This window comes from Setaria viridis, chromosome 9, assembly GCF_005286985.2.
Source record: "Setaria viridis chromosome 9, Setaria_viridis_v4.0, whole genome shotgun sequence".
NCBI classification, from domain to species: Eukaryota; Viridiplantae; Streptophyta; class Magnoliopsida; order Poales; family Poaceae; genus Setaria; species Setaria viridis.
Genome location: NC_048271.2, coordinates 56108776 through 56132827, shown reverse-complemented (window position 1 = coordinate 56132827; position 24052 = coordinate 56108776). Strand labels below are relative to the sequence as shown.

Sequence of the window (24052 nt, the reverse complement as noted above, 5' to 3'; positions counted from 1 at the left end):
ATCTCTCGTCGGTGCTACGTCTAACTTTGGCAACACAAGCCCAGCGGTTGCATGCATGCGTCAAGAAGAACACCAAGGCCTTCGACCATGCATACGCACGCACGAAGAGCACCGACCGACATGGCCGGAGCGCCGCGCGTTGGTGGCCGGGCGGTGAGCATATAATACCCAGCAGCAGCGGCCTTGGCTCCCCACTCATCACAAGCAACGACATTTATCCAACAAGGATCATCGGAGATGGCCTCGACGATGTCGACGACGGTGATGGTGGCGGTGGTTGTGGCGTCGCTGGTTGGCGGCGCGGTGTGCGGCCCTCCCAAGGTCCCCCCCGGCAAGAACATCTCTGCGACGTGCGACGGCAAGTGGCTGGACGCCAAGGCGACGTGGTACGGCAAGGCGACGGGCGCCGGCCCCGACGACAATGGCGGCGCGTGCGGGTACAAGGACGTGAACAAGGCCCCCTTCAACAGCATGAACGCGTGCGGCAACTCCCCCATCTTCAAGGACGGCCTCGGCTGCGGCTCCTGCTACGAGATCAAGTGCGACAAGCCCGCCGAGTGCTCCGGCGAGCCCGTCATCGTCCACATCACGGACATGAACGACGAGCCCATCGCCGCCTACCACTTCGACCTCGCCGGCACCGCCTTCGGCGCCATGGCCAAGAAGGGCGAGGAGGAGAAGCTGCGCAAGGCCGGCATCATCGACATGCAGTTCCGCCGCGTCAAGTGCAAGTACCCCGCCGACACCAAGATCGCCTTCCACATCGAGAAGGGCTGCAACCCCAACTACTTCGCCCTCCTCGTCAAGTACGCCGCCGGCGACGGCGACATCGTCGCCGTCGACATCAAGGAGAAGGGCTCCGACGAGTTCGTGCCCCTCAAGCACTCCTGGGGCGCCATCTGGAGGATCGACAGCCCCAAGCCCATCAAGGGCCCCATCGCCGTCCGTCTCACCAGCGAGGGAGGAACCAAGCTCGAACAGGACGACGTCATCCCAGAAGGATGGAAGCCCGACACCGTCTACACCTCCAAGCTCCAGTTCTAATTCCTTTAATTATTTAATCCACCTCCACCAGTATATTTCCTTCCTTCCTTTTTTCTTTCTTTCTTTCTATCAGTCAGGAGGATCGGATGATCATCCATCCCTCCATCCTATCTTTCCCTCCCTTAATATATAATTCATAAATAAAGGAGGCGCGCAGCAGCAAAACACACCCTCATTTATCACATTTTACAATATTTCTCAGCCCGTTGCGTCTTCACCATGTAATAACAATCAACTTATCATGTATGGTTAATGATCAGTTTGAATGGATCTTTTATGTTTTTTTGCATGCTGGCAACCCAGGCTGCCTATCGAAATGGTACCATCGTTAAGATCCTGTATGATAGAATGATAGAATATGAAATTGTTTATAAAAAGTTACATGTAAGCAAATCAAATATGAAAAGTGAATATAATCTAAATCATATAACTTACGATAAATTGCTCTAGGTCAGCATCTTCACATCCTTCATATCTATTATTTGCTGCATTTATTGAATCTTGCCCTATATTCAAATATGAAGTTAAATACAAATGCAACAAAAAAGGAAAACATCCTAGAATGGGTAGGATCATTATCTTTCTTTCTACCACTTTTCTTTTTCTTCCCTTTATTCTTTTCAAGGGAGATGGTCCCTCATTTACTCTTTGGACCTTTTACCATCCGAGGAATTCTAAATGATATTTGACCTCTGAATGTGTTTGTAGCACAATCAATTGAAATTGGAGGAACCTCATTGGCTTTTTCTTGCATCTTGCTTAGAGAATTATCTGCTTTCAAATCCAAATTACCTATTGCATTCTCCAAATAATCAAGAAGTTATTTTGACCGTGAACACTTCAATGCAACGGATGTTGCCTTTCGTGAGATACGTGCAGCTTGGGTTTTCAAACTTTCCTTCTCAGATCCTTGTTTCTCAATATAGAATTCTCTCTTTGCATATTTTGTCCATCTGTTCAGTATATATTGTGATGGTAACACGAAAACATCGTTTACATTGAACACTCTGAGCGCATGCTTGCACAATATACCTATAAGATGTGGACGTCATATTTCAGCAATTTGTATTAGAAATTATACTATTGCAATTTAAACCTTTTATACATACCTATGGATTCGTACTTTTGGCAAGCACATGCAATGGTCAAATCTGCTTTGTTGAATACAACCGTTGCTCTATAGTCAGAGTATATATGTGTAACCATATATGTCAAAACTGAACCCTCGCTGGGTAACAATCTACAAGAAAATAAAAACTGTTCCTCGAATTCTTTCTCAAATTCTTTAAACATCCTCCTTGTATATGAATCGGCCGCGGTCTTCAATAAAGGGATGCAAGTAACTAGGCTCTTTCGACGTGATTGGAAATCTTCATCCAACTCATTTTCACGAAGACTAACAGAAACCTTCTCGTATTCTACAAGGAGCTCCGAAAGACCCAATTTTCTACGAAATCTTTTCTTGAATACATTATTCATACCTTCACTCCTTTGAGTGGAGTTCATATCAGCTGTAAATGAGTCACGATGCACAACAGCCCACTTTGCTCTCAAATCATATAGGTTTAACATCCATTCATTATCCTCAAGTTTGTAGTCACGCAACAATTCATCCCACTTCTTCTTGAAGTAAAACTCAGATCTGTCTTCATACACACATCTCTTAAAATCAGGAAGAAATTTCTCCGGATGCTCTTGAATTACATGACTGAGATGTTTAGCAGCATTTAAATAAATGTGCCATAAACAAAGACGATGGCTTATGTTTGGGAATACATAAGCAATTGCGCCCGCCATGGCCGCATCTTGATTAGTAAAAATTGTACTAGGATGCTTGCCTGACATTGCTGTTAGAAAGGTTTCAAATAGCCAAACAAAAGATTCAATAGTCTCATTAAACAATAATGCAGCCCCAAAAATAATTGTCTGCTTGTGATGGTTGGTTCCCAGTAGTGGAGCAAAAGGCAATTCAAACTTATTAGTCTGAAACGTGGTGTCGAAAGACACGACATCACCAAAACATGCGTAATCCATGATAGACTGACCATCTGCCCAAAATAAATTATCCATTCTACCATCTTCCTCATCTATTTCAATGGCATAAAAGAATGATGGATCCTCTATTTGCTTATTTTTCAAGTATTCCAACAATGTTTGTGCGTCATTGGATTCTAAATACTTCTTGCTCTGTCGACCAATCTCATTGTTGCAATCCATCCGTGTGAATGGCACTTTATCAACTCCTCCATAAAATTGTACCATAAACTCAAACACCTGGGCTGGCTTGATCCGCCGTCCCTCATTTGGTCAATTAGTTTCTTGTCTGCTTCTTCAACACTTCGTTGGGACCTCAGCTTCTGCCTTTTATTTGGACTAGCCAGGTAATGATTGTGATCAAGCACAACCTTATACACTGTCCACACCCCCTCCTTGCTAACACTAAATAGAACACGAGCATTGCAATCTGTCCTTGTAGTGTGTTTTGATGATTCTGTTTCTCCATGACCTTGATTACTGCAAACTATATGTTTGTGACAGATACTGCCATCTGCTCGGCGCTTTATGTCGCTCTTTCTAATACTGAACCCAATCTTGCCTGCATATGTGTTGTACATATCGTAAGCTTTCTCTTCGGATTCGAAAGACATTCCAACTTCAGGAACAATCAAAGTTTGTCCAACTTTATCAGCCACCTGTTATATAATGAGCGTAGAGTTAAAAGGTGCCTTAGAAAAATATGAAATATTATGATCTCACTTGAATTTTATTATTCAAGTTGCTTCAATTGCCTCATCTAGCGTTTCATTCACCATTGCTTCTGTGGTGATCGACTCGGTATTCTCTGTATTATGTGTGACCTAGCATGTGCTCACGCATGTAAATGTGCTCACGGATTAGAAATAGGCGGAGGACGTGTACAATCATCAAATAAAAAAAAAGCTAACTGTACCTGAGTTATCTGCTGATCATTCGCTCCAGGTTCTCCAAGGAAGATGGCATCTGATGAGCGTGTGTGTTCCTAGCTTCCTGCACTTGGGAATTATATGTAACATCATTATTCGCCTGTACAAGTATGGCTCATTAACGTTTGTATCTGCTAATTGTTGTTATGGAATGACCAAACGAAACGAATGAAAGAAACAATGGAGAGAGTAGTCGCCTTGGATCGGCAGTCGATGGGCATGGTGGTGCCGTTGACAGGGTAGTTGAAGAGGAAGCGGCAGGAGATGCACGTCCAGAACTGGAGCGAGGCGAAGATGCCCACCTTCCAAGTCGTACGTGCGCGCCTTCCACGACGGCGAGTGGGACGTGCCGGTGGAGGCGGTCGAGGAGGAGGCCGTGGGGACGAGTAGGAGGAACGGCAACTGATGTGATCACGAGATTACGCGAGCCGAGGACAACTGATCACCAGGATCGCGTCCACGGTGAGCGAGCCGAGCTGAGCCGCGGATAGAAAGTACCACGCGGACGGGCGCACCCGTCAATGAGCCAGCGACTATCGAGTCGAGCGAGGCTGCCTCCGTCCGATCCCACGCGGAGGGCATCGGGCGACTGCCGCAGTCCGTCTGCAGCCCGACTGACTGCATGCAACTTTTTTCCCATCTCTCGTCGGTGCTACGTCTAACTTTGGCAACACAAGCCCAGCGGTTGCATGCATGCGTCAAGAAGAACACCAAGGCCTTCGACCATGCATACGCACGCACGAAGAGCACCGACCGACATGGCCGGAGCGCCGCGCGTTGGTGGCCGGGCGGTGAGCATATAATACCCAGCAGCAGCGGCCTTGGCTCCCCACTCATCACAAGCAACGACATTTATCCAACAAGGATCATCGGAGATGGCCTCGACGATGTCGACGACGGTGATGGTGGCGGTGGTTGTGGCGTCGCTGGTTGGCGGCGCGGTGTGCGGCCCTCCCAAGGTCCCCCCCGGCAAGAACATCTCTGCGACGTGCGACGGCAAGTGGCTGGACGCCAAGGCGACGTGGTACGGCAAGGCGACGGGCGCCGGCCCCGACGACAACGGCGGCGCGTGCGGGTACAAGGACGTGAACAAGGCCCCCTTCAACAGCATGAACGCGTGCGGCAACTCCCCCATCTTCAAGGACGGCCTCGGCTGCGGCTCCTGCTACGAGATCAAGTGCGACAAGCCCGCCGAGTGCTCCGGCGAGCCCGTCATCGTCCACATCACGGACATGAACGACGAGCCCATCGCCGCCTACCACTTCGACCTCGCCGGCACCGCCTTCGGCGCCATGGCCAAGAAGGGCGAGGAGGAGAAGCTGCGCAAGGCCGGCATCATCGACATGCAGTTCCGCCGCGTCAAGTGCAAGTACCCCGCCGACACCAAGATCGCCTTCCACATCGAGAAGGGCTGCAACCCCAACTACTTCGCCCTCCTCGTCAAGTACGCCGCCGGCGACGGCGACATCGTCGCCGTCGACATCAAGGAGAAGGGCTCCGACGAGTTCGTGCCCCTCAAGCACTCCTGGGGCGCCATCTGGAGGATCGACAGCCCCAAGCCCATCAAGGGCCCCATCGCCGTCCGTCTCACCAGCGAGGGAGGAACCAAGCTCGAACAGGACGACGTCATCCCAGAAGGATGGAAGCCCGACACCGTCTACACCTCCAAGCTCCAGTTCTAATTCCTTTAATTATTTAATCCACCTCCACCAGTATATTTCCTTCCTTCTTTTTTCTTTCTTTCTTCCTATCAGTCAGGAGGATCGGATGATCATCCATCCCTCCATCCTATCTTTCCCCCCTTAATATATAATTCATAAATAAAGGAGGCGCGCAGCAGCAAAACACACCCTCATTTATCACATTTTACAATATTCCTCAGCCTGTTGCGTCTTCACCATGTAATAACAATCAACTTATCATGTATGGTTAATGATCAGTTTGAATGGATCTTTTATGTTTTTTTGCATGCTGGCGACCCGGGCTGCCTATCGAAATGTATTTCCATAGGCGGCACTTAAGCCAACCGTCTCTTAAAACAGAAACGCCTCTGGAATCCTTGTTTTTAGATGCGGTCCTCTAAGAGGACAGCCTCTTGAAATTAAATCGAATCATTCTCTGTGAACCCCTGTTTAGAGACCGGCCACATAAGCAACCACCTGTTTCGAGGTGTTTGATCTCCCCAACCACACTCTTCTCATGTGGAATTATGCAAAATAGAGGATGCGGTTCAGTAAATCCAGTGGGTGGACAGAGGGAGGCTCGGTCATGAGTATTTATCTTCAGGTAACCATTTGCCGAAAAAAATTCTAGATTTACTCACTTTCATTGAACTTGTATCAGGTAATTCATCAAGAAAATACAAAAATATTTATTGGGGGCAAGAACTGGATTGTGGATGATTTCTTTTCACTTACAAGAACCGCAACAATAATTGTTTCTTTAGTCACAACAAGTACTGTAGTATGCAATATTTTATATACTCAATTGAATCGCACAAATCACTACTCATTGGTCAAAATAATAATATAAGGACTTGTGGATTCAGCGACATGAATTTTATCTATATTATTTCCTTCGGTTACAAGAACCATAGCTTAATTGTTGCTTCAGTTACAAGAACCATGGCACTAATTGCTGCTTGGGTTGTAGGAATCATAGAAGGATATTTTGAAACACTTCATATACTCGTCATGTTATTGAGGATGCAAACTAATACTCATCAGGTGCAGATGGGCTTGTAGCCTGGTGGTATCTCTCCAAGGGTGGAGTCTCACCAGCGGGTGTTCGAACCTTTGTCCTGCAAGCCTCTAGGAGGCGTGGGGCAGAGCGGAGCGGTGGAGCGGGGGGCACGCGGGAGGGGCCGACGGAGGAGGAGGCGCGAGGTGAAGGAGGCTGGGGAAGAGTAGACGCGGGGAGGAAACCGAGGAAGAGGAGGCACATGGCGGAGTGGTGTGGGGCGGCTGGTGGCCAGCGGGCGCGGGTGGAGCGGGTGTGTAACGACCGACCCCTAAACCTTCCCAGAGTCTTGATCAGAGCCCTTGATCCTAGTCATCTACCTTGCTTTTTCCCGCATAGAGTGTTCAGCTATCCGCCTGGTCCCGACCCCTGAGATCCGACCCCTCTCCGCTTCGTTCCTCTCCCGACCCCGGCGAGCTCAGCCCACCGTCGGATCCTGCTAAGCATCCTCAAACGTCCGTTCTATCCACCGGTGGACCCGCAAGATCTTTCTCCCGGATCCTCCGCGACAGCCGCACTCGAGTTGCATGCCCGCCTCAGAGCCTTCCTGCCGCGTGGCTCGTCTTCTCCGACGCCCGCCGCTCAGTTTTGTCTCTGGCAAGCGACCGAGTGGGTTCTCGCGCCCCCTTTCCCAATGGCAGCGGAAGCCCTCTGCGCCCCTTTCTGCAGAGCCTCGCCTCCCGCGCCCATCATCACGCCGCCAGATCCCGGCCCCAGAGCCCGATGTCACCCGTCTTTTCCGTCCCTTCAGCCACAGTCGCGCCGCCGGGTCGTCGCTACACGACGATTCCTCCACCGCCAACCCCGACCGCGGCCGCGACAGCTCCTTTCCCCCGCTCTGTCAGAACCGCCCGACAATCTGTTGTTCCGCGCTCGCCCGCGCGCCCGCGTCCGCCTGTCTTCTCACCTGTGCGCCCTCGATTCTAGCGCCGTTAAACCGGTCGCTTCTATCAAATCTCCCACACGGCGACGCACGCTTTCCACCAAAACTCAACCACCAGTCTACCCGCTCCTACGCCGCCCTGACGACAGAACGCAATGATCGCTGGCGTCACCCCCGGAGTTCTGCACCACCGCCCTTTTCGCTCAATCGCCGTCACGGCAGAGCACTCCATTGCCTCTCCCCGGCCTTCGCGCCGCTCCCCTTCTCTCTCTCCCGCGCCGCTTCCTTTCCTCTGCTCCAGCATCTATAAAAGGAATGCTCCCATCGCCGAAGTTCCCTCCGCCCTTGTTGCCTTCAGCCTTCTCTCGCTCTCCGCTCAAGCTCATAGCGCCACCCACCAAGTTCTTGAGGAGTTCTCCTCTCAGCTTTCTCCCTTAGTTTTTCTCCAAAGCTTGCTCCTCCGTGCTGCGTAAACGCTCTCTTGTGATCCGCAAGAAGCAGCGCCGCCGCCGGAGCATTGCCGGTCTTAGCTTCTGTTCAAACCTTAGTCCCTCCGCCCAAGTCTGCCTCTTCCCGACCCCAAGCTTTCCTTTCAGGAAGAAGGTGAGTTGCCGACCCCAGTCCGCCTCGCTCGACCCCTCCTATCCGCCCGACCCCGGTTCCGTCTCGCTCGACCCTGTCTGTTCCGCCGACCCTTATCCGCCTCGCCCGAGGGCTTGGCTGTGATCTTTTTCTTCAACTCGAGGGTGTATGTGTAAAACTTGGGAACCCTTTAGTGCTTGTGTCTAAGGACCCCCAGTTTATCACATCCTCTAGTTCAAGGATCAGATCACTAGTTCTTTTCCTACCCTTACCTCTTGATCATCATCATCTCTCTTGAACCACCACAACCTCCTACTCTTTGTCGCAAGTTTCTGGGCTCAGGCGAGCTAGTGTTGCTGTTGAAATAACTATCTATGCTAACCCTTGCATTGCATTCGTGTAGAGCTGCACCTCGCCGACGGCTTCTACGAGCTTCACCCGGCGCCAGAAGAAGAAGCTGTAGCCGAGCTCCTGTGCTCCGAAGCCGAAGTCGCCCCCGAAGTCGAGCAGTTCCCGTCCTCCTTGCTTGAAGGCAAGCCCCGGTTGCATGAACATCCTACGTGTTTTGCCAGACTTGCGCATGTCTTCTGTAACATGCTTGTGCATTTACGTATAGGAGTTGTGTGAAACCCTAGATGCATGACTTAGTCATCCCAATGATCTAAGCACTAGCTGTTGGACCGAGTAGTTGCATTGCTTAACTAGAAGACGGTAAAAGTCGAGTGATTTCCTGTCGCTCGCGAGTTGTAGGAGCTGCATGTTTACTCTCCTGTTATAACTATAAGGACGATGGACGGGGCAGGGTTTGGTAACTCTTTGGTGGTCGGATGGTCGCCCCGTCTGTCTATGAAAACTTGCTAAGGCCCGACAGTGGTGGTGTTCGTGATCAAGTGTTTGAAAGTACTAGCCTCATACTTAGTATGGGATGAGGAAGCCTAGTACCAGATTGAACCTAGACGTGAGCGGTCGCCCCATTGTTCTTGGAACGGAGTTTCCCCTGCTAGTTGTCGCACGTGGTGGCAAGCGTGGTCACAGAACGGCAGAGGCCGGGTCTGTGGAACCTTGCACCAAAGGAAATGGGCCCGACACGGGTTAGGGGATTGATGGGGAAGGCCGACACAGGAAGTGACCTCCGGGTGCGCGGATGTCGTGAGGCTAGGTTCACCATGCATGGTTAAAGAACTCGAATCGATTCATCTGCCTCTCACAGTTTGAGATTGCTTGATCGCTATGTCACCCTGAGTAAATGAGGAATCTGATGATGGCAATGTTTGGTTGACATATCTACACATCTTGTTTGGCTCTATGATTGCTTAGAATAGGTTGCAAAACCTAGACCGGCTAATGAACTTAGAACTGGAGCTAAAACTTGGAAAATAAGGTTTTACTTAGTGCTTTTTGGCAAACAAACCCCTCAGCCATAAAGCCTTGCATGCCTAGAGGTGTGGAGTAGTTTTACTCCGATCGGTTAAGTCTTGTTGAGCTTAGTAGCTCAGCCTTGTTGTGGCTCCTGTTTTTCAGGTGAAGTTGCTGCGCCCGACCCCTCTCTGGCTGGTGCTTGGCCGCCCCAGCTCCCACCAGGCTGGACGGTCGAGTGGGATCCTTCCTCGGACGGCGAGGAGAGGAACCCGTGATATCCCGGTTGGCCTCACCAGGGATGTCCGACCCCGACGAAGTTTTCCGCTAGTGTTTTTCTCTGTTGTCTATCTTGAATCCTGTAAAACTCTAATGTTGGATTTTATGGCCGAACTAAATGGGTAAAAATTTGTTTAACTCAGTGGACTTGTTGTATTCTCTGTAACCACTCACCTTCGTGTGAGTTTGCTAAACTCGATCCTGTTTAAGTGGTTAAATCGGATGAAATCCGACGGCACTTCGTATTAACTCGGTTTAGGCAGGAGTGTCGCATGTTAGGCGGCTTAACCCTGCTTAATCAAGCTAATCCGAGGTGGTTCCGCCACAGGGTGGATGACCCGGGACTAAAGGACCCCCCTTTCATTTCAAAAACTACATCCCGGATGGTTTTTAGAGAGATTTGACCCCTACCAACAGGGACTAAAGCCGAGTTTTCTACCAGTGATCACCATGACGGCTAGTGCATGGTGGCCTATTGCAGAAGCAGGTGGTGATATGGAGGTTTTGGTGCAATGGAGAAGAGTGGGCGCATATGGTCGTTGCATTCAGGTTGCTGGTATGGTGACCTTTACTACCAGCATCAAAGGGGACGCTGCTGGCAAACAACCTACTATATATTTTTTACAAGAAATACTCTATACCTATTGTCGGATTTCTAGAAGACCACGCAAGGGTGCGTTGTTTAGAAAGAAAACTGATATTCATCGGGCAACGGTGTGCTTCGGTCAAAAAAAATATATATCAGGAACTAGTGCATCATTCATAAGAATTATATTAGAGATTATTACCTCAGTAACATGAATCCGAGAAATATGCAACATATATTTATACCCAATAGAACAACAAAAATGCTTATCATGCATATCGCTATATGACCATAGCATAGACCATTGACTTGCCTTCTGAAGATCGTGATTAGTCTACCGGTAGTTAGAAATATGAAAACAATGTCGATGAACTTATGTGCTACTTAAGGGCAGGATGGACGATTGGATGCATGGATATTTATGGTGAGAGAAATCCACACATCGAGGATGAATGAAGAGGTGGCACAAGGTGACAACGATCAACATATGTCATTCGCCAATAATAATCTGATGATGACCGGTAATTCCACACGAGCATCACGGTGGATGTCCGCGCCAACCACGAAGTAGATGGGTAAGGGTGCTAGTGATGAAGCGAGCACCTTGCCCCCAATCACAATCACTAGGGCGATCGAGGTGGGGTGCATCAATGTTGATGATGAAGGGACTCGAGCCCCTCGACATCGATCATCCATTGGTAGAGAACCCACCTTCCATCCACCCTTTTTTTCCAGTTTAAATTTGGCCCGTGACTAAAGGTTCACCAACCGGGACTAAAAGTCAGCCACTAGCGGGAGGCTCACCAACCGGGACTAAATAGCTCCTTTGGTTCTAGTTGTAAAGGCCAATGGTCTCGAGGGCGTTTTGTACTGGTTGGAAATTCCAACCGGGATAAAAGACCCCCCTTTTATCCCGGTTGGAATTCCCAACCGGGACAAAAAGCCCCTCCCCACCCACCACGGCCCCCTCCCTCTTCCTTATCTTTCTCTCCTCCTCCTCTCTCCCATTCTTCCCGGCACTTCTCTCCTTATCCTCTTTTTTTTCTCTCCTCCTCCTCTCCTTATCCTCTTCCTCTCTTTCTTTCCTCCTCCTCTCCTAAGCACTTCCAGACGAGCGGGCGCTGCCGCCCCTCCCCTTCCCTCTACTGCCCCTCCCTTTCCCCCTCTGCTCGCCCCTCACTGGCAGAGGGGGAAAGGGCATAGGATTAGGATCTGTAGTTAGTTAATTATAAAAAGGATTAAACGACGGAGCCAAGTTTTCCAGATTATTTCTTTTAGAAAATGTTTGGAACTTTGTTTCCTTCAACAAAGGGCACACCTTCCATTTAACAGTTGCATCTCTTATAGCACTCCTCTCATTTGCAGAGTTATTTTAAACCCATCACTTGACAGATCGCATGACCCTCGTGCCGACCACATCTTACATGCTCGGCACTGTTCAGGATCTGTAGTTAGTTAATTATAAAAAGGATTAAACGACGGAGCCAAGTTATTTGATATGGCTTGGTGCTGAGCTCGGAGCCTGAATGAATTGCTTGCTAGTGTTGTTCGGTCAATTAATGCCGTGAAAGGATATAGTGGAACTATGAGCAAAGATTTGGTGATCTCCATTGGAGAATTTATGTACAATCAACTTGTTGGTTCGGATGAGACAAGCAATGATGATGAAAAGTTTGCTACCCTGCCAGTTCTTTTTTCTCTAAGAGACCAGTGCAGATCTATATCTTCTAGGTACGTGCATGTTAACTGGGCATACTTTAGTATGTATTTAATATGTTATTACAAAAGCTCAATTATATTTTTATTGTAATGTAAAATATAAATATTTAAGCACGTGCGTGTCGCACGTGCATATTTACTAGTTTTATAAAAGAAATTATAGCTTTTCAAATTAAATTATGATTACATAAGAATAGTAAAATATATAAAAATAAAAAAATTATGGCATATTTACTAGTTTTTTAAAAAAATTATAGCTTTTCAAATTAAATTATGATTACATAAAATATATATATAAAAAAAATATAGCTTTTTTTAGGGAGGCAATAGGCTGCACGTTGAGGGACGCGTTGAGCAGGGCGAGTAAACCCTCTCCCCTCTCCCAGGCTTCTCTGTCGATTGACTGCCACACGCAAGCCGTAATGGCCACCCTCCTCTCCTCTCTCCGCCCTCCTCTCTCTCAGTCGCGGATTCGTATGCAGGTCACGTCGATCCTTCTCTTTTACTTTCTGACCACCCGAGTAATTGCTACTTATTCTGCGAGTTGCTAGCTGCTGGAAAATGAAGAGGAAGCAACCAGTGGGTATTCGACAGAGCGCCAAGTCACCGAAGGTATGTTTTCAATCTTGCCGGAATCTCGGCGAATCTGCTGCTGCTCGCCGTTTCAGAAGGGGGGGGGGGAATTGTTCTGTGGCCACTTATATATGATTTTGTATTAGAAATAGGGCCATCCCGCAAAATGCGGCAGGCAAGGCCATGTTGGTCAGTAGACAAGGAAGCTATAGTAGGTCGAGTTCTTAGTTCAACATTGAAGTAGGCATTTTCACGGGGATTGAAATGAAGTGAGTGCATTGCCTGCTAATATGAATTTTTTTATTGGAGTGAGTTCATCAACAGCTTGTTTTGGAGGAGAGTCGGGTATGGTTCAAGTTAATATCTAGTCAGCTATGGTTCAAGATATTGTTATTTTATTTTTAATTTAATTTCATTGAATTGTAATAGCATCTTTAATACTTCACGGGAAGACGTAAATTGTCAACCCGTAGACGCTTACGTCTCCGCATGGCGCAGGCGCACCCTCTCATCCATCCTTATTCCTTACAGGCGCAAATCCCCCTCCCCTGCGGCCCTACCGGCCAGAGTTCATCTCCACAGCCAGACTTGTCCTCTTCTCTCCTCCGACGATTCGTGCTTGTCCAACTGTGGTCGGTGGTGGTAGACGGCCGGCGACGAGGTGGGTCTTCCTGCTCCTGCTCCTCGTTCCTCTCTCGGATTGAGGCATGGTGGTGGCTCCACGAGAGATGCGGCGGCCAGGTTCTCGGAGCCTTCCGCGCGGCTGAGCATGGAGGCCGCGGCGGCGGCGCCGCATCTCCTGCACTGCGGCGGATTCGGCCGCGTCGCGCACCTCCCGGCGCTCCCCGGTCGCCGCCGCCGCCGAGGACAGTAGCTGCACTGCGTCCGCGCCGTCGCATCTCCTGCACTGCGGCGGCTTCGGCGTTAGTAAAGTCCTTAGATTTATTTCCGTGTCGAAGCTGCGCATAATGGCGGATTGGCGGGCACGTCTTTTTCCTTCACCTTTTTGTCATGTGATGTTTTATTTTAGCAACAGGGAAATAGGATTTAACTGATTTGCCTTTCAAATCGAAAGGTTTGGATCGTTTAGCTCTTGCATCCTGGTTTGTGTTGAATTAATAAATTTTTATGGCATTAAAGACTTTACTACCTTTTTATTGGAGGTACCATCTTCAATATTTAAACATAATTTATTAATCGTTTGTACTCTTATTTGTGTGATTTCAATGAGAATGTATGGCATGTGTACATGATCTTTTTTTACTACGAGTTTTGTCTCACATGTTTGCCCCACCTAAAATTTAGAGTGTGCTCTGCCATTGCGATGCTTCGAGTGCCTGATGCGCTTTCGCTTTCTTGCATTCTAGGATGGCCACCCTGAGGAACTTGAAGATCAAGACGTCGACGTGCAAGAGGATCGTCAAGGAGCTGCGCTCGTACGAGAAGGAGGTGGAGAAGGAGGCGGCCAAGACCGCCAACATGAAGGAGAACGGCGCCGATCCTTACGATCTCAAGCAGCAGGTGACGGGTCTTCTAATGCTCAAAGCTTTCTTCCTTTACTCGACCAAGTTATTGACCTCCTCCACCTGTGACCCTGCCCTAGTCATAGTGACAATGAGATCATACTATGTTGCGTTATTGAAGACTTAAAATACTTGTGGCTGGTTGTAATGTAATATGTTCAAAATGGTTCTTGTAGTAGTTGCATTGTCGCTGATCTTTGAATGAGCATCTAGTACTTCCGATTGCTGTGCGAATTAGTTCAGTTTAGTCCTGGAATAATGGCAAGGCTCATGAGTCAGAATTTTTGTCTTTCCACTGAGAGGAGATATTTCGTTTAATTAGAATGAAATATAAAATTATGTGTTGATCAAAGTATATGAGCATCCGATCTTGTTGAGGCTGTAAGGATAGGAGGATTAATTAACTGTTGACTGAACGCATTGCTTTTTCCCCCTTGTTCTTGGAAGGGACAAGATAATTCTATTTCCATCCTAGTATATCTTTTTTTGGCCTAGAATTGAAATCTGGCATTGACTGAATTCCCACTTCTCAGATGCATTATATTTGTCAGGCCACGCGAAGCCGCTAAAGTGATTTTTCCCGTCTACATGTGACTGCGACTGTGAATGGTCATTGTTGCAATTGTCTGATGGTCTGATCTCATAACTAACAAGTCACTGAAACTTGAACTTCACCTCTGCAGGAGAATGTTTTAGCTGAGTCGAGGATGATGGTTCCAGACTGCCACAAGCGACTTGAGACTGCTCTGGCAGACTTGAAAGCAACACTGGTACTCTAAAAATATCCACCTCCCTATCTAGAAATTGTGTGGCCTTGTCCATCCATTGCAACAATTGTTTTATTGCAGGCTGAACTGAAGGAGGCAAATGAACAAGGTGCTGAGATTGGAGAAGCTGAGAGTACTATCACGGAGGTCGAAGCTGTGGTCAAGCCAACAGAAGAATGAATTCTGAACTCACAGTTGCTGAACTATTAGCAAGCATCCGCTTTGCTCGTGTTGAGACCTTGTGAGCTCGCTAGTAAGATGTGTTTGATGTAAACTCATGTACCAGTATCTTGACTTGGAAATTCTACAGTTGGGCACGGAATTGTGTTTGCTGCTCTTATGTTGATGTGTTCTACGCGTCATTGTGGTGAGAGCACCTGCTTTTGATCGAACAGGAATGGCAGGGAAGGCCCTACTGAGATTTTTATATTATATTGAAAATAGAAAGAAAAAGGAAAAGGAAGGTTGTGTACACATGGTCGTAGACCAAAGAGAAACCCTAATACACGTGCTGTGAGAATTGCTCGGAAAATTTTCTGGAAGAGTCAGTCTGCACCGATTGTGTTGCCCTTGAACAAGTAGGGCAATGTCTCCATTTGAAGAGGGGAGACATACGATGCTTCCGTTCAATTCTCACTAGAAGATTAAATCTGTATGTAAGGAAAAAAAAAAGGCGAAAAACAAGGGTACCCAACACCATGTGCAGGACGGGACGCACATCAGAGTCAGAATTGTCGGTTAAACTTCGGTTAATTTGCATAGATAAAAATTATATACATCGTACTGCTGTACAATTTCCTATCATGTGTGTGTTGTTTGGGAGGATATAACTACTTGTAGTTTCCTGTTATAGAAAGAAAAGGAATCAAAACTTTACAAAAATGCCTCTCTGATCAACCGTCCATACTCGTGATGACAACCGGCTCAAGATATCGGGTAGGATCTTCGATGAGATGCCCGGCAACACAGGAAGAAGTTCTTGGACTACAGACACCATGTTCACGTCCTGCCATGTGCCAACGACAAAAATGATCAGAAACCTTTAACATCCATTCATTGTTGATACACAAAAATAAAAGGCAGAGCTTAGCATGCATACCCCATTCATGGTTGGAGTTGCAGTCCTAGATGTTAGGAACTTCACGACCTTCTCGACATTGTTCAAGATGACTCTGTCTTCCTCTGTGATTGTTGGAAGCAACCCTCTGGCCCTAACAGGAACCATGCTAAAAACAGGGGTCGCGTTTCCTATCCCGAAAGATACAGCAATCTGTATCAATTGCTCCCTTGAAACAGCATCAATGGCTTTGACGATCTGCAATGCAGAGAATAAGAAGGCTTTATATGTTAGAAGTTTTTTTTAAGCACATCTCTCCACATCTAGTAAATTCATGTGCCAAATACAAGTCCCGGTCCTTGCAACACGAGAGCTCACCTCATCAAGAATGAACTCCCGAAAGAAGTTCCCCCTCTCAGAGAGTAGAAAAGCAAGAGCTGCACGAGCTTTAACTGGCTGCTCAGGCTGGGCTATGGCCATTGGAAATATAGGAACCAAACAGGTGCTAGGTTGAGCTCCTATATCAGCCAGCTCAGCCATGTTTCCCTTCAAGTTCTCCCCACCCCCGCTCTTTGCTGCACGAATAAAATTCTCGAAAGCTTGCATAACATCAATGAACCTTTCTGCATCGAAAACACCAGTTTTGCCATACATTGTGTAACACAAGGCACTCCTTAGCCTTGGTGATTCATCTGTTAGTAGCCTCTGATATTATCAAATAAAATCACATATTAGCAATACAGAACCTTAAACCAAACTCCCATTAGAACATCTATGTGCCTCCTTCGTGTGTTTCTTTGATAAAAAATAAGGAAAATTTTAGTTGCAATTGCAACAGTGTCCATGTATAGAGTAGAAGCATATGGGAAGGATGTGCAGGTTGAATCAAAGGTTGAATGCCAACCTGTGCAATATATGGGTATGCTTCATCCACAATGGTGAATTCAGGATCTCCCACCAAAGCTATACCTTCTAATACTCCAATGGCTCTAATAATCAAAGCAAAATACGGAGGTATCCTGAATGGATAATCAAAAGTAATCTGTGCTAGATCCGCTGCCAATTCTTGAAAGTTAATATTTTTGGCACCGCCTTCTTCAAGTGCCTGATCAAAAACCTTGGCCAGTACAGGCAAGATTGAATCCAAGTTAACTCCCTCAGGGATGAAACCAAGCTTCACAAAGTCCTTAACAATTGCATCATAATCACGATGAATAAGGTGAGCAATTGCTTCAATCATTCCATACTTCTGATCATCTGTCAGTTTTGTTACAAGCCCTACAAAGGAAAATAATACAATTTTTCTTGGTTTTTCATAAGCACAAAATTTGGAAAGAGAAACATAGCAAAAGTAGGCTGATAGAAAAGCTAATGAAACAATTAATTATGTTTTAAATTCAGTCAGCAGAGTTCTTGCTAAAAAGGAATACAAACAGGCTATTAGATGATACCGAAAATGAGGTTTGCACTTGTCATGTTTTAATTTAGTGTATGCGGCGGTAGTTAGTAATGCAGAGTTACAGAAACTGCTTGAATGCATGTCATTGTACGAATAGTAAAGCATAGCCATCTACACCACATATTGGGTAGATGTATGGAACATTTGCTTACAGTTTAATTAGAGGCAATGCAAAATAGCATAGCTTTTTTAGTGGCAAAATAACATACATGGACATGAGAGTCATCTGTGGATTTTCTAACAAGTTGACTTACCAAAATCAAGAATAGCCAGCTTTCCATCAGGTGTTCTAATCATATTGCCTGGATGTGGATCAGCATGGAAGAATCCAGTATCAAGCAACTGCAAATAACAATAATATAACATGAAACATGATTGGAGCAAATAACATGATTGACAAACTAACCTGGGAATAGTATGAATCAGATGTACAAAAAATGATTGACAAACTAACCTGTTTCAGGTAGCATATGACTCCAACACTGACCAATTATCCAACATCATCCTCTGTACTTTGTGACAGCTTCTCTCCCTCTATCCATTGTGTGGTAAGAACTTTCCTAGATGTGTACTTATGGTATGTCTTTGGGACAACAACCTGAAATATCGTTGAATAAATTGTAAATTCACAAGTGGACATATTGATAGTGAAATTAACATATACATGATGTATTCAGTAACACTATAAAGTGACAAACCATATTGTTACAAGCATGACCTCCTAGAAGGCAAATATAAAGCAATTACCTGTGGCAGATCTTCTTTCATCATTTCAGCAAAGTAGGTGCCATTTTCCCCTTCATTTACATAATCAAGTTCTTCAAAAAATCGAGCAGCCCACTCGTCTACCAGGCCAACAACATCAATGGAGACCTGACAGCATTGGGCAGTGTTTCAGTTCATTTTAACAAAGGCAATCTCCTCCTATACTACTCAAGCAGATGAAAATCTATACCTGTGGAAATCTCCTGAGTACCAAACCCAAGTTTCTAATGATGAATAAATCGATGGTGACAGTCTCAAGTACAAATGGTCTCTGCACTTTGACAGCTACCAATTCTCCGGTTTCTTTCAAGCGTCCTTTATATACCTGTTTAAGCCAGGAACAGCAATTAGTGCAGCACAAAGAGGATGCCAAGTTCTTTAGTATAATTACCTGCAGCAATTGGGGAGGGGGGATAACTCAGAGTAGATTGCTTGCCAAGGCTGACCAAGCTCTTCTTCAAGAAGAGTCATTGCTATATCATCCGGGAATGAAGGAACCTTGACATAGCAGTAGAAAGCCCAATTAACAAATAGGTATGTGTTACATGTCATAGCAAGGGAAATATAATGAATTTAAAAATAGAAATATTTACCTTATCACATAATTTCTGCAACTCAATCATCGCTGCTGGTGACAGAATGTCTGGCCGTATACTTAGCACTTGTCCAAGCTTGATGTAAGCAGGACCCAGAGATGTAACAATTTCCCTCAGTTCAATAGCGCGGGCTACTTCATTCTGCGGATGAACATTTGACAGCAACAGAAGAATATATAGTGATAAGCAAACGCATTTACATGGTTTTAGGGAAGGCAACACAGCTGCAGGAATATGATGGCTACCTCCTTGAGTTTCTTGTTAATAAGATCGGATATGAGATTGGAGATGAAACCACCAGCAACCGACAGCAACTGCACAACTCGAGTGGCGACAGCTCTTGGACGGTTACCCCAGTAGGCTGATATGATTTCTGGGTTATACACAAGTGGCAGCCCCTCATTGTTGTCCGCAGTTTCTACCTTGAACCAAGGAAGAAAACAACAGAATTCAGTAACAACCTACTGTGTACTAATTTTCTGCTGGAAGTGATTCTGTTCTGTGATCGGGTAAAGACAAGAGCACTCTGTGTGAGAGGTTAATGGAAGTGGATCAAAGGGGTTGCAATTCGGACCTCCACGAGGCGAAGGCAGACATTGTCGTCGGCGAACTGCTCGTCCCGGAGGTTCTGGACGCGGAGGCCACGCATGAGCGTGGCGAGCTGCTCGTCCTGCTCCATCTGCTTGCGCACGCGCTGGATCTCCTTGGACACCCCTCCGAACCTCTGCGCCATTCACAGGCAAGCAAACATGTCAGCGAGGTCACAGCGACAACAGTGAAGGGGAAAGCAGCAACGTTGGAGTGGCTCGAACTTACGGTGCTGGAGAGATCATTACGGGTCCTGGGGCGAGAGGAGGAGGAGGTGGTGGACGGTTTCGGCTCCGTGGCGACGGCGCGGACGCAGTGGAGCTACCGTCCTCGGCGGCGGAGGCGACCGGGGAGCGCCGGGAGGTGCGCGACGCGGCCGAAGCCGCCGCAGTGCAGGAGATGCAGCGCCGCCGCCGCGGCCTCCATGCTCAGCCGCGCGGAAGGCTCCGAGAACCTGGCCGCCGCGTCTCTCGTGGAGCCACCACCAGCCTCAATCCGAGAGAGGAACGAGGAGCATGAGCAGGAAGACCCACCTCGTCGCCGGCCGTCTACCACCACCGACCACAGTTGGACAAGCACGAATCGTCGGAGGAGAGAAGAGGACAAGTCTGGCTGTGGAGATGAACTCTGGCCGGTAGGGCCGCAGGGGAGGGGGATTTGCGCCTGTAAGGAATAAGGATGGATGAGAGGGTGCGCCTGCGCCATGCGGAGACGTAAACGCCTACGGGTTGACAATTTACGCCTTCCCGCGAAGTATTAAAGATGCTATTACAATTCAATGAAATTAAATTAAAAAGAAAATAACAAAATGGATGTCTGCGCCGCTAGTAGCTGGGGCAACTGCCCCATCGTGCCATAGAGGGCGCTCCGTCTCTCAAGCATCGAGATCCGAAAAGTTGAATGATGAGGATAACCCTAGGAGACAGAATCTAAAATAGATACAGTACTTGCTCATCGTGAGATCGGATCACGGAGGATGTGAAGATTTAAACTGTGAGGTCAGAAAGATGATGACCTATGTATCTTTGGATTCTTCTCGGCAACGTCTCGCGGTGACGGTGGCGGCGGTGTGCTGCTACTGACGCGGCGGAAAGAGCGGTTGGGAGGTGAGCAACGCCGGTTGGTCAGTCACACCGTGGGTGTCAATGAAACAAATTGCCTCAGCTGTCGGCCCAGTCATCATCGATTGTTCCCCACTCTTTCTTGGCTCATCTCGACCTAAATATAATACGGGCCGGACAACCACGTCTTCTTAAGCCTCCTGGGTCAAGTTATTGTTGAAGCCAAACTCATGGGTCAGATCTGCGCTAAACTGCCATTTCTTCTCTCGTCATCGTCTCCCTCGTCAGCGTCTCCGAGAATCCGTCCACGGCCGCGCTGCTTCAGCTCCTCTCCCCGACGAGGTGTCCAGTCCAGCTCTGATATCCCATGCCTTCTCAAGTTGCTATTGATGCTAAGAAATCTGCTAGTAATTCTGAGGATCCAGTGACGTCCCTGGGTGATGGTTCTCCAAAGTTATTCCTCTCTAGTGACCATATTGGGCATCCAGTGACCCCCTCCAGGGACACTGCTTCTGCATCGCCATATGCTATTCTTTCCTCCCGTCTTTCCGCTATAGATGTGACGAAAATTCCTGCTTCTGCAGCACATGTCCTTTCAGTCATAAGGGAGAGAGCTTCATCTACCAAGAAAAAAGGCGGTAAGATTTCTGCAGTTGAATTGCCAGATACTTGCAAAGAACTTTATGAGATGTTTATTGAGGCTGGGGCAAAGAGAAATATGACAGAGCAAGAGAAAGAGCAACAGCCAGGGACAGAGCAAGAGAAAGAGCAACAGCCAGGGACAGAGAAAGAGCAACAGTCACGGACAGAGAAAGAGGGAGAGACACTGCAGGTGACAGAGAATAATAAAGAGACACTGCAGGGGAATGTACAAAACATTCGCAAATCCAGGAGGAGGAGGACCATACTGCTAACCAGGAGGACCAATCCGCGAAACATTTACAATCCGTATGCATCTCCACCGCTATTCAATAAACGCAATATGCCGACAAAAGATATAGTCAATGAGGTCATCAGTCATTTGTGTTCCAGCATGACTTCAACTGAAGAGTAAGTATCTCAATCTGAAGACTTGCCATGTTGTATTTACTTGTCAATAAGACCCTTAATAAGATTTACCTTACTATGTGTTGAATTTTGTCGATAGAGATGCATTGATATGTATCAAAGGGGTGACCATCCCTACTCATATACTGCCGAGTTCTTGACCAATGACAAGATCAGTGTGGACATCATAAGAGCATTTCTAATATGCTTCAGATCTGATGTCAGTCCTGGAACAAGATTCTTTTTCCTGCCACAATCGTTGGTAAGTCATTACCCATAATTCTTTTTTTCCCTCTTTACCGGTGATTTACCCTGATAGTAAAAATGCAAGTTACCCATTTTGTTTTCCTACAAGTGCAGGAGTCTATTGAGGGTGGGGCATTAGAAAGAGATCTTTCTGAAGCTCCGTCTCGGGATGGGAAGTCCATAGTAGGGGTGAAGACTCGGCTGGTAAGTGTCTTCCATGTGTTTATGTGTATGGATGTCTATGTGTATGTAGGTTAACAAGTTTGTTTTTACAGATATTTGTCCCTGTGATCGCCGGTGATGACCGTATGTTTGTCTTTTGTTACAATTCAAGTCACAAAAAGTTTGAGTTTCTAAGTTGCAACAATTCTAGTGAATCCTAGTCTGAAGGGCGATGCCATTTGCATGACCATCTTTGACAAACTAGAATCTGCCATAGGGAAGCTATCCTGCAGCAGAAAGAACTGTCATGTTCATTGGTCTTCTCATATGGATAAGATATCTGATGGCAGTCTATTGGCCTTATTATTTATGGAGTTCTTCACTGGTGAACGGAATTGGCTAGAGGATGGTATGAACTCCTCAGACTATAAAGGTACGGTTGTGCGTTACCTTTTATACCACAAATTAAACGAAGTGCCCCTGCCCAAGGAGTTCCCTCAGGCGCTGCCCAAGGAGTCTAATGAGCCGCTTAACAATATGCCGGTAAGACCTTTTTAACTATTCATCTATTTGTCTATATTTGTACACTTGTATAAGTGTTTTACTTTTCTTGCATTCTTGCATAGAGGTATCCTAAGGGTCTTTTTCAATAAGAGGGCAATAGTTCAGCAGGCTCCTAAGGCAAATACAAGGAGGCGAACGGCAAAGTAGAAAAAGAATGCAAAGAGCAACGGCTGTGGAACCCTTTTGTCTGCCTATATGTATATATACTTATATAGTACGGAGTATAACCTTTATAAGTACCAAACGATGCGCAACATGGTTGGATTAATTAATTACTACTACGAATAGACTTCTCTCCATTCTAAAATTAAATAATTTTAAAATAATATTGTGTTTGTTTGCATATTCTGCAAGGGTAAACAGGGTTGCCAGGACCAGGATCAGTTTGGTCTTAACCGGATGAACTAGCCTTAATCGGATTCAATGTCCTTAACCGGACTGTATGTCCTTAATTGGATGCACTAGCCTTAACCAGAGACAATGGCCTTAACCGGGTTCAATGCCCTTAACCGGCTTCAATGGCCTTAACCGGACTGTATGTCCTTAACTGGAGTCAACGTCCTTAACCCGAGGCAGTGTCCTTAACCAGCTTCGTAGCCAGTAAAACCAATCTATGTTCGAACAGAACCAAACACATTCCCATCTAACCCTAGTAGCGGCGAGCGGGGACAGGCGCAGGGCAGGCCGGTGCAGCCAAGGCGGCGAGCGGTGACCGGCGCAGCCAGTCGCAGGGCAGGCCGGCGCAGCCAAGGCGGCGAGCGGTGACAGGCGCAGTCGCTGGCGCAGGCGTGGCGGCGAGCGGCATACTGCAAGCTCCAATCAATCCCTCCGAATTGGTAAGAAAATTTTGCTTAATTGGCATCCCTCCAATCAACATATTACATGGATTACAGGGATCTCATGCCTGAGTCTCATGCCTTTCTCAAAAGATGTTGCTGGAGGCTTTTATTGGATCACAAGCAGTGATTGGGTTGTTGGTCCTTGTACACCCTCAGAAGCTCAAATTCAAAGCTTTTGTTTCGGTACAAACATTCCTTGCCCCGTTGGTCTGCTTGTTTAAATCAAAGATCATTATAGGGTATATTTTTTATCTAGTTATGCCTTTGTATCAGAGAATATGAGTTTACTAATCTGTTTATCTAAATATATCTTGTTATTCCTTTGTATCAGAATGCTAAAATCAATGGAAAAAGGAGGGAGCACAAATTTACTGGATATGGAAACAGACATGTTCCTGGTAGGTCATATGGTTGCAATTTTGGTTGATTTGTTAATTACTCTTATATTAGCTGCAAACAACTATGGACTGTGCATGATGCAATCTAATTTTTGTTTATCTCTGTAGCTGCAAACAACGTTTGGACTACAATTGGTGACCATTCTGATTTATCTGGGCAAACCCCTTTTCTCAAAAAGGTAAAATTATGGATATGTCTAGTTATTGAGAAAATTATCATGGACACTATCACTTAGCTGTTTTTTTTTGTTTATAT

General features: G+C 46.7%; 3 protein-coding genes and 2 pseudogenes across 3 annotated transcripts; 3 read left to right on the top strand and 2 right to left on the bottom strand.

The window, feature by feature from the left end:
- Positions 1-218: 218 nt before the first annotated feature.
- Positions 219-1248, top strand: LOC140221366 (expansin-B11-like). Its single transcript, XM_072290903.1, has one exon. The coding sequence runs from the start codon at positions 238-240 to the stop codon at positions 1042-1044; it is 807 nt and encodes a 268-aa protein (XP_072147004.1). The 5' UTR covers positions 219-237; the 3' UTR covers positions 1045-1248.
- Positions 1249-1681: 433 nt separating this feature from the next.
- On the bottom strand, positions 1682-3857 carry LOC140221250 (protein FAR1-RELATED SEQUENCE 5-like; annotated as a pseudogene).
- A 978-nt stretch (positions 3858-4835) lies between these two features.
- On the top strand, positions 4836-5969 carry LOC140221333 (expansin-B11-like). The gene has a single exon (XM_072290827.1). It carries the CDS (start codon positions 4883-4885, stop codon positions 5687-5689), a length of 807 nt encoding a protein of 268 aa, XP_072146928.1. The 5' UTR covers positions 4836-4882; the 3' UTR covers positions 5690-5969.
- Positions 5970-13230: 7261 nt separating this feature from the next.
- Positions 13231-15354, top strand: LOC117866174 (tubulin-folding cofactor A). Its single transcript, XM_072290805.1, has 4 exons — positions 13231-13385; positions 14092-14245; positions 14931-15017; positions 15096-15354. Exons 2-4 carry the CDS (start codon positions 14093-14095, stop codon positions 15192-15194), a joined length of 339 nt encoding a protein of 112 aa, XP_072146906.1. The 5' UTR covers positions 13231-13385; position 14092; the 3' UTR covers positions 15195-15354.
- A 533-nt stretch (positions 15355-15887) lies between these two features.
- LOC140221321 (uncharacterized) lies at positions 15888-20133 on the bottom strand (annotated as a pseudogene).
- Between the last annotated feature and the right edge of the window lie 3919 nt (positions 20134-24052).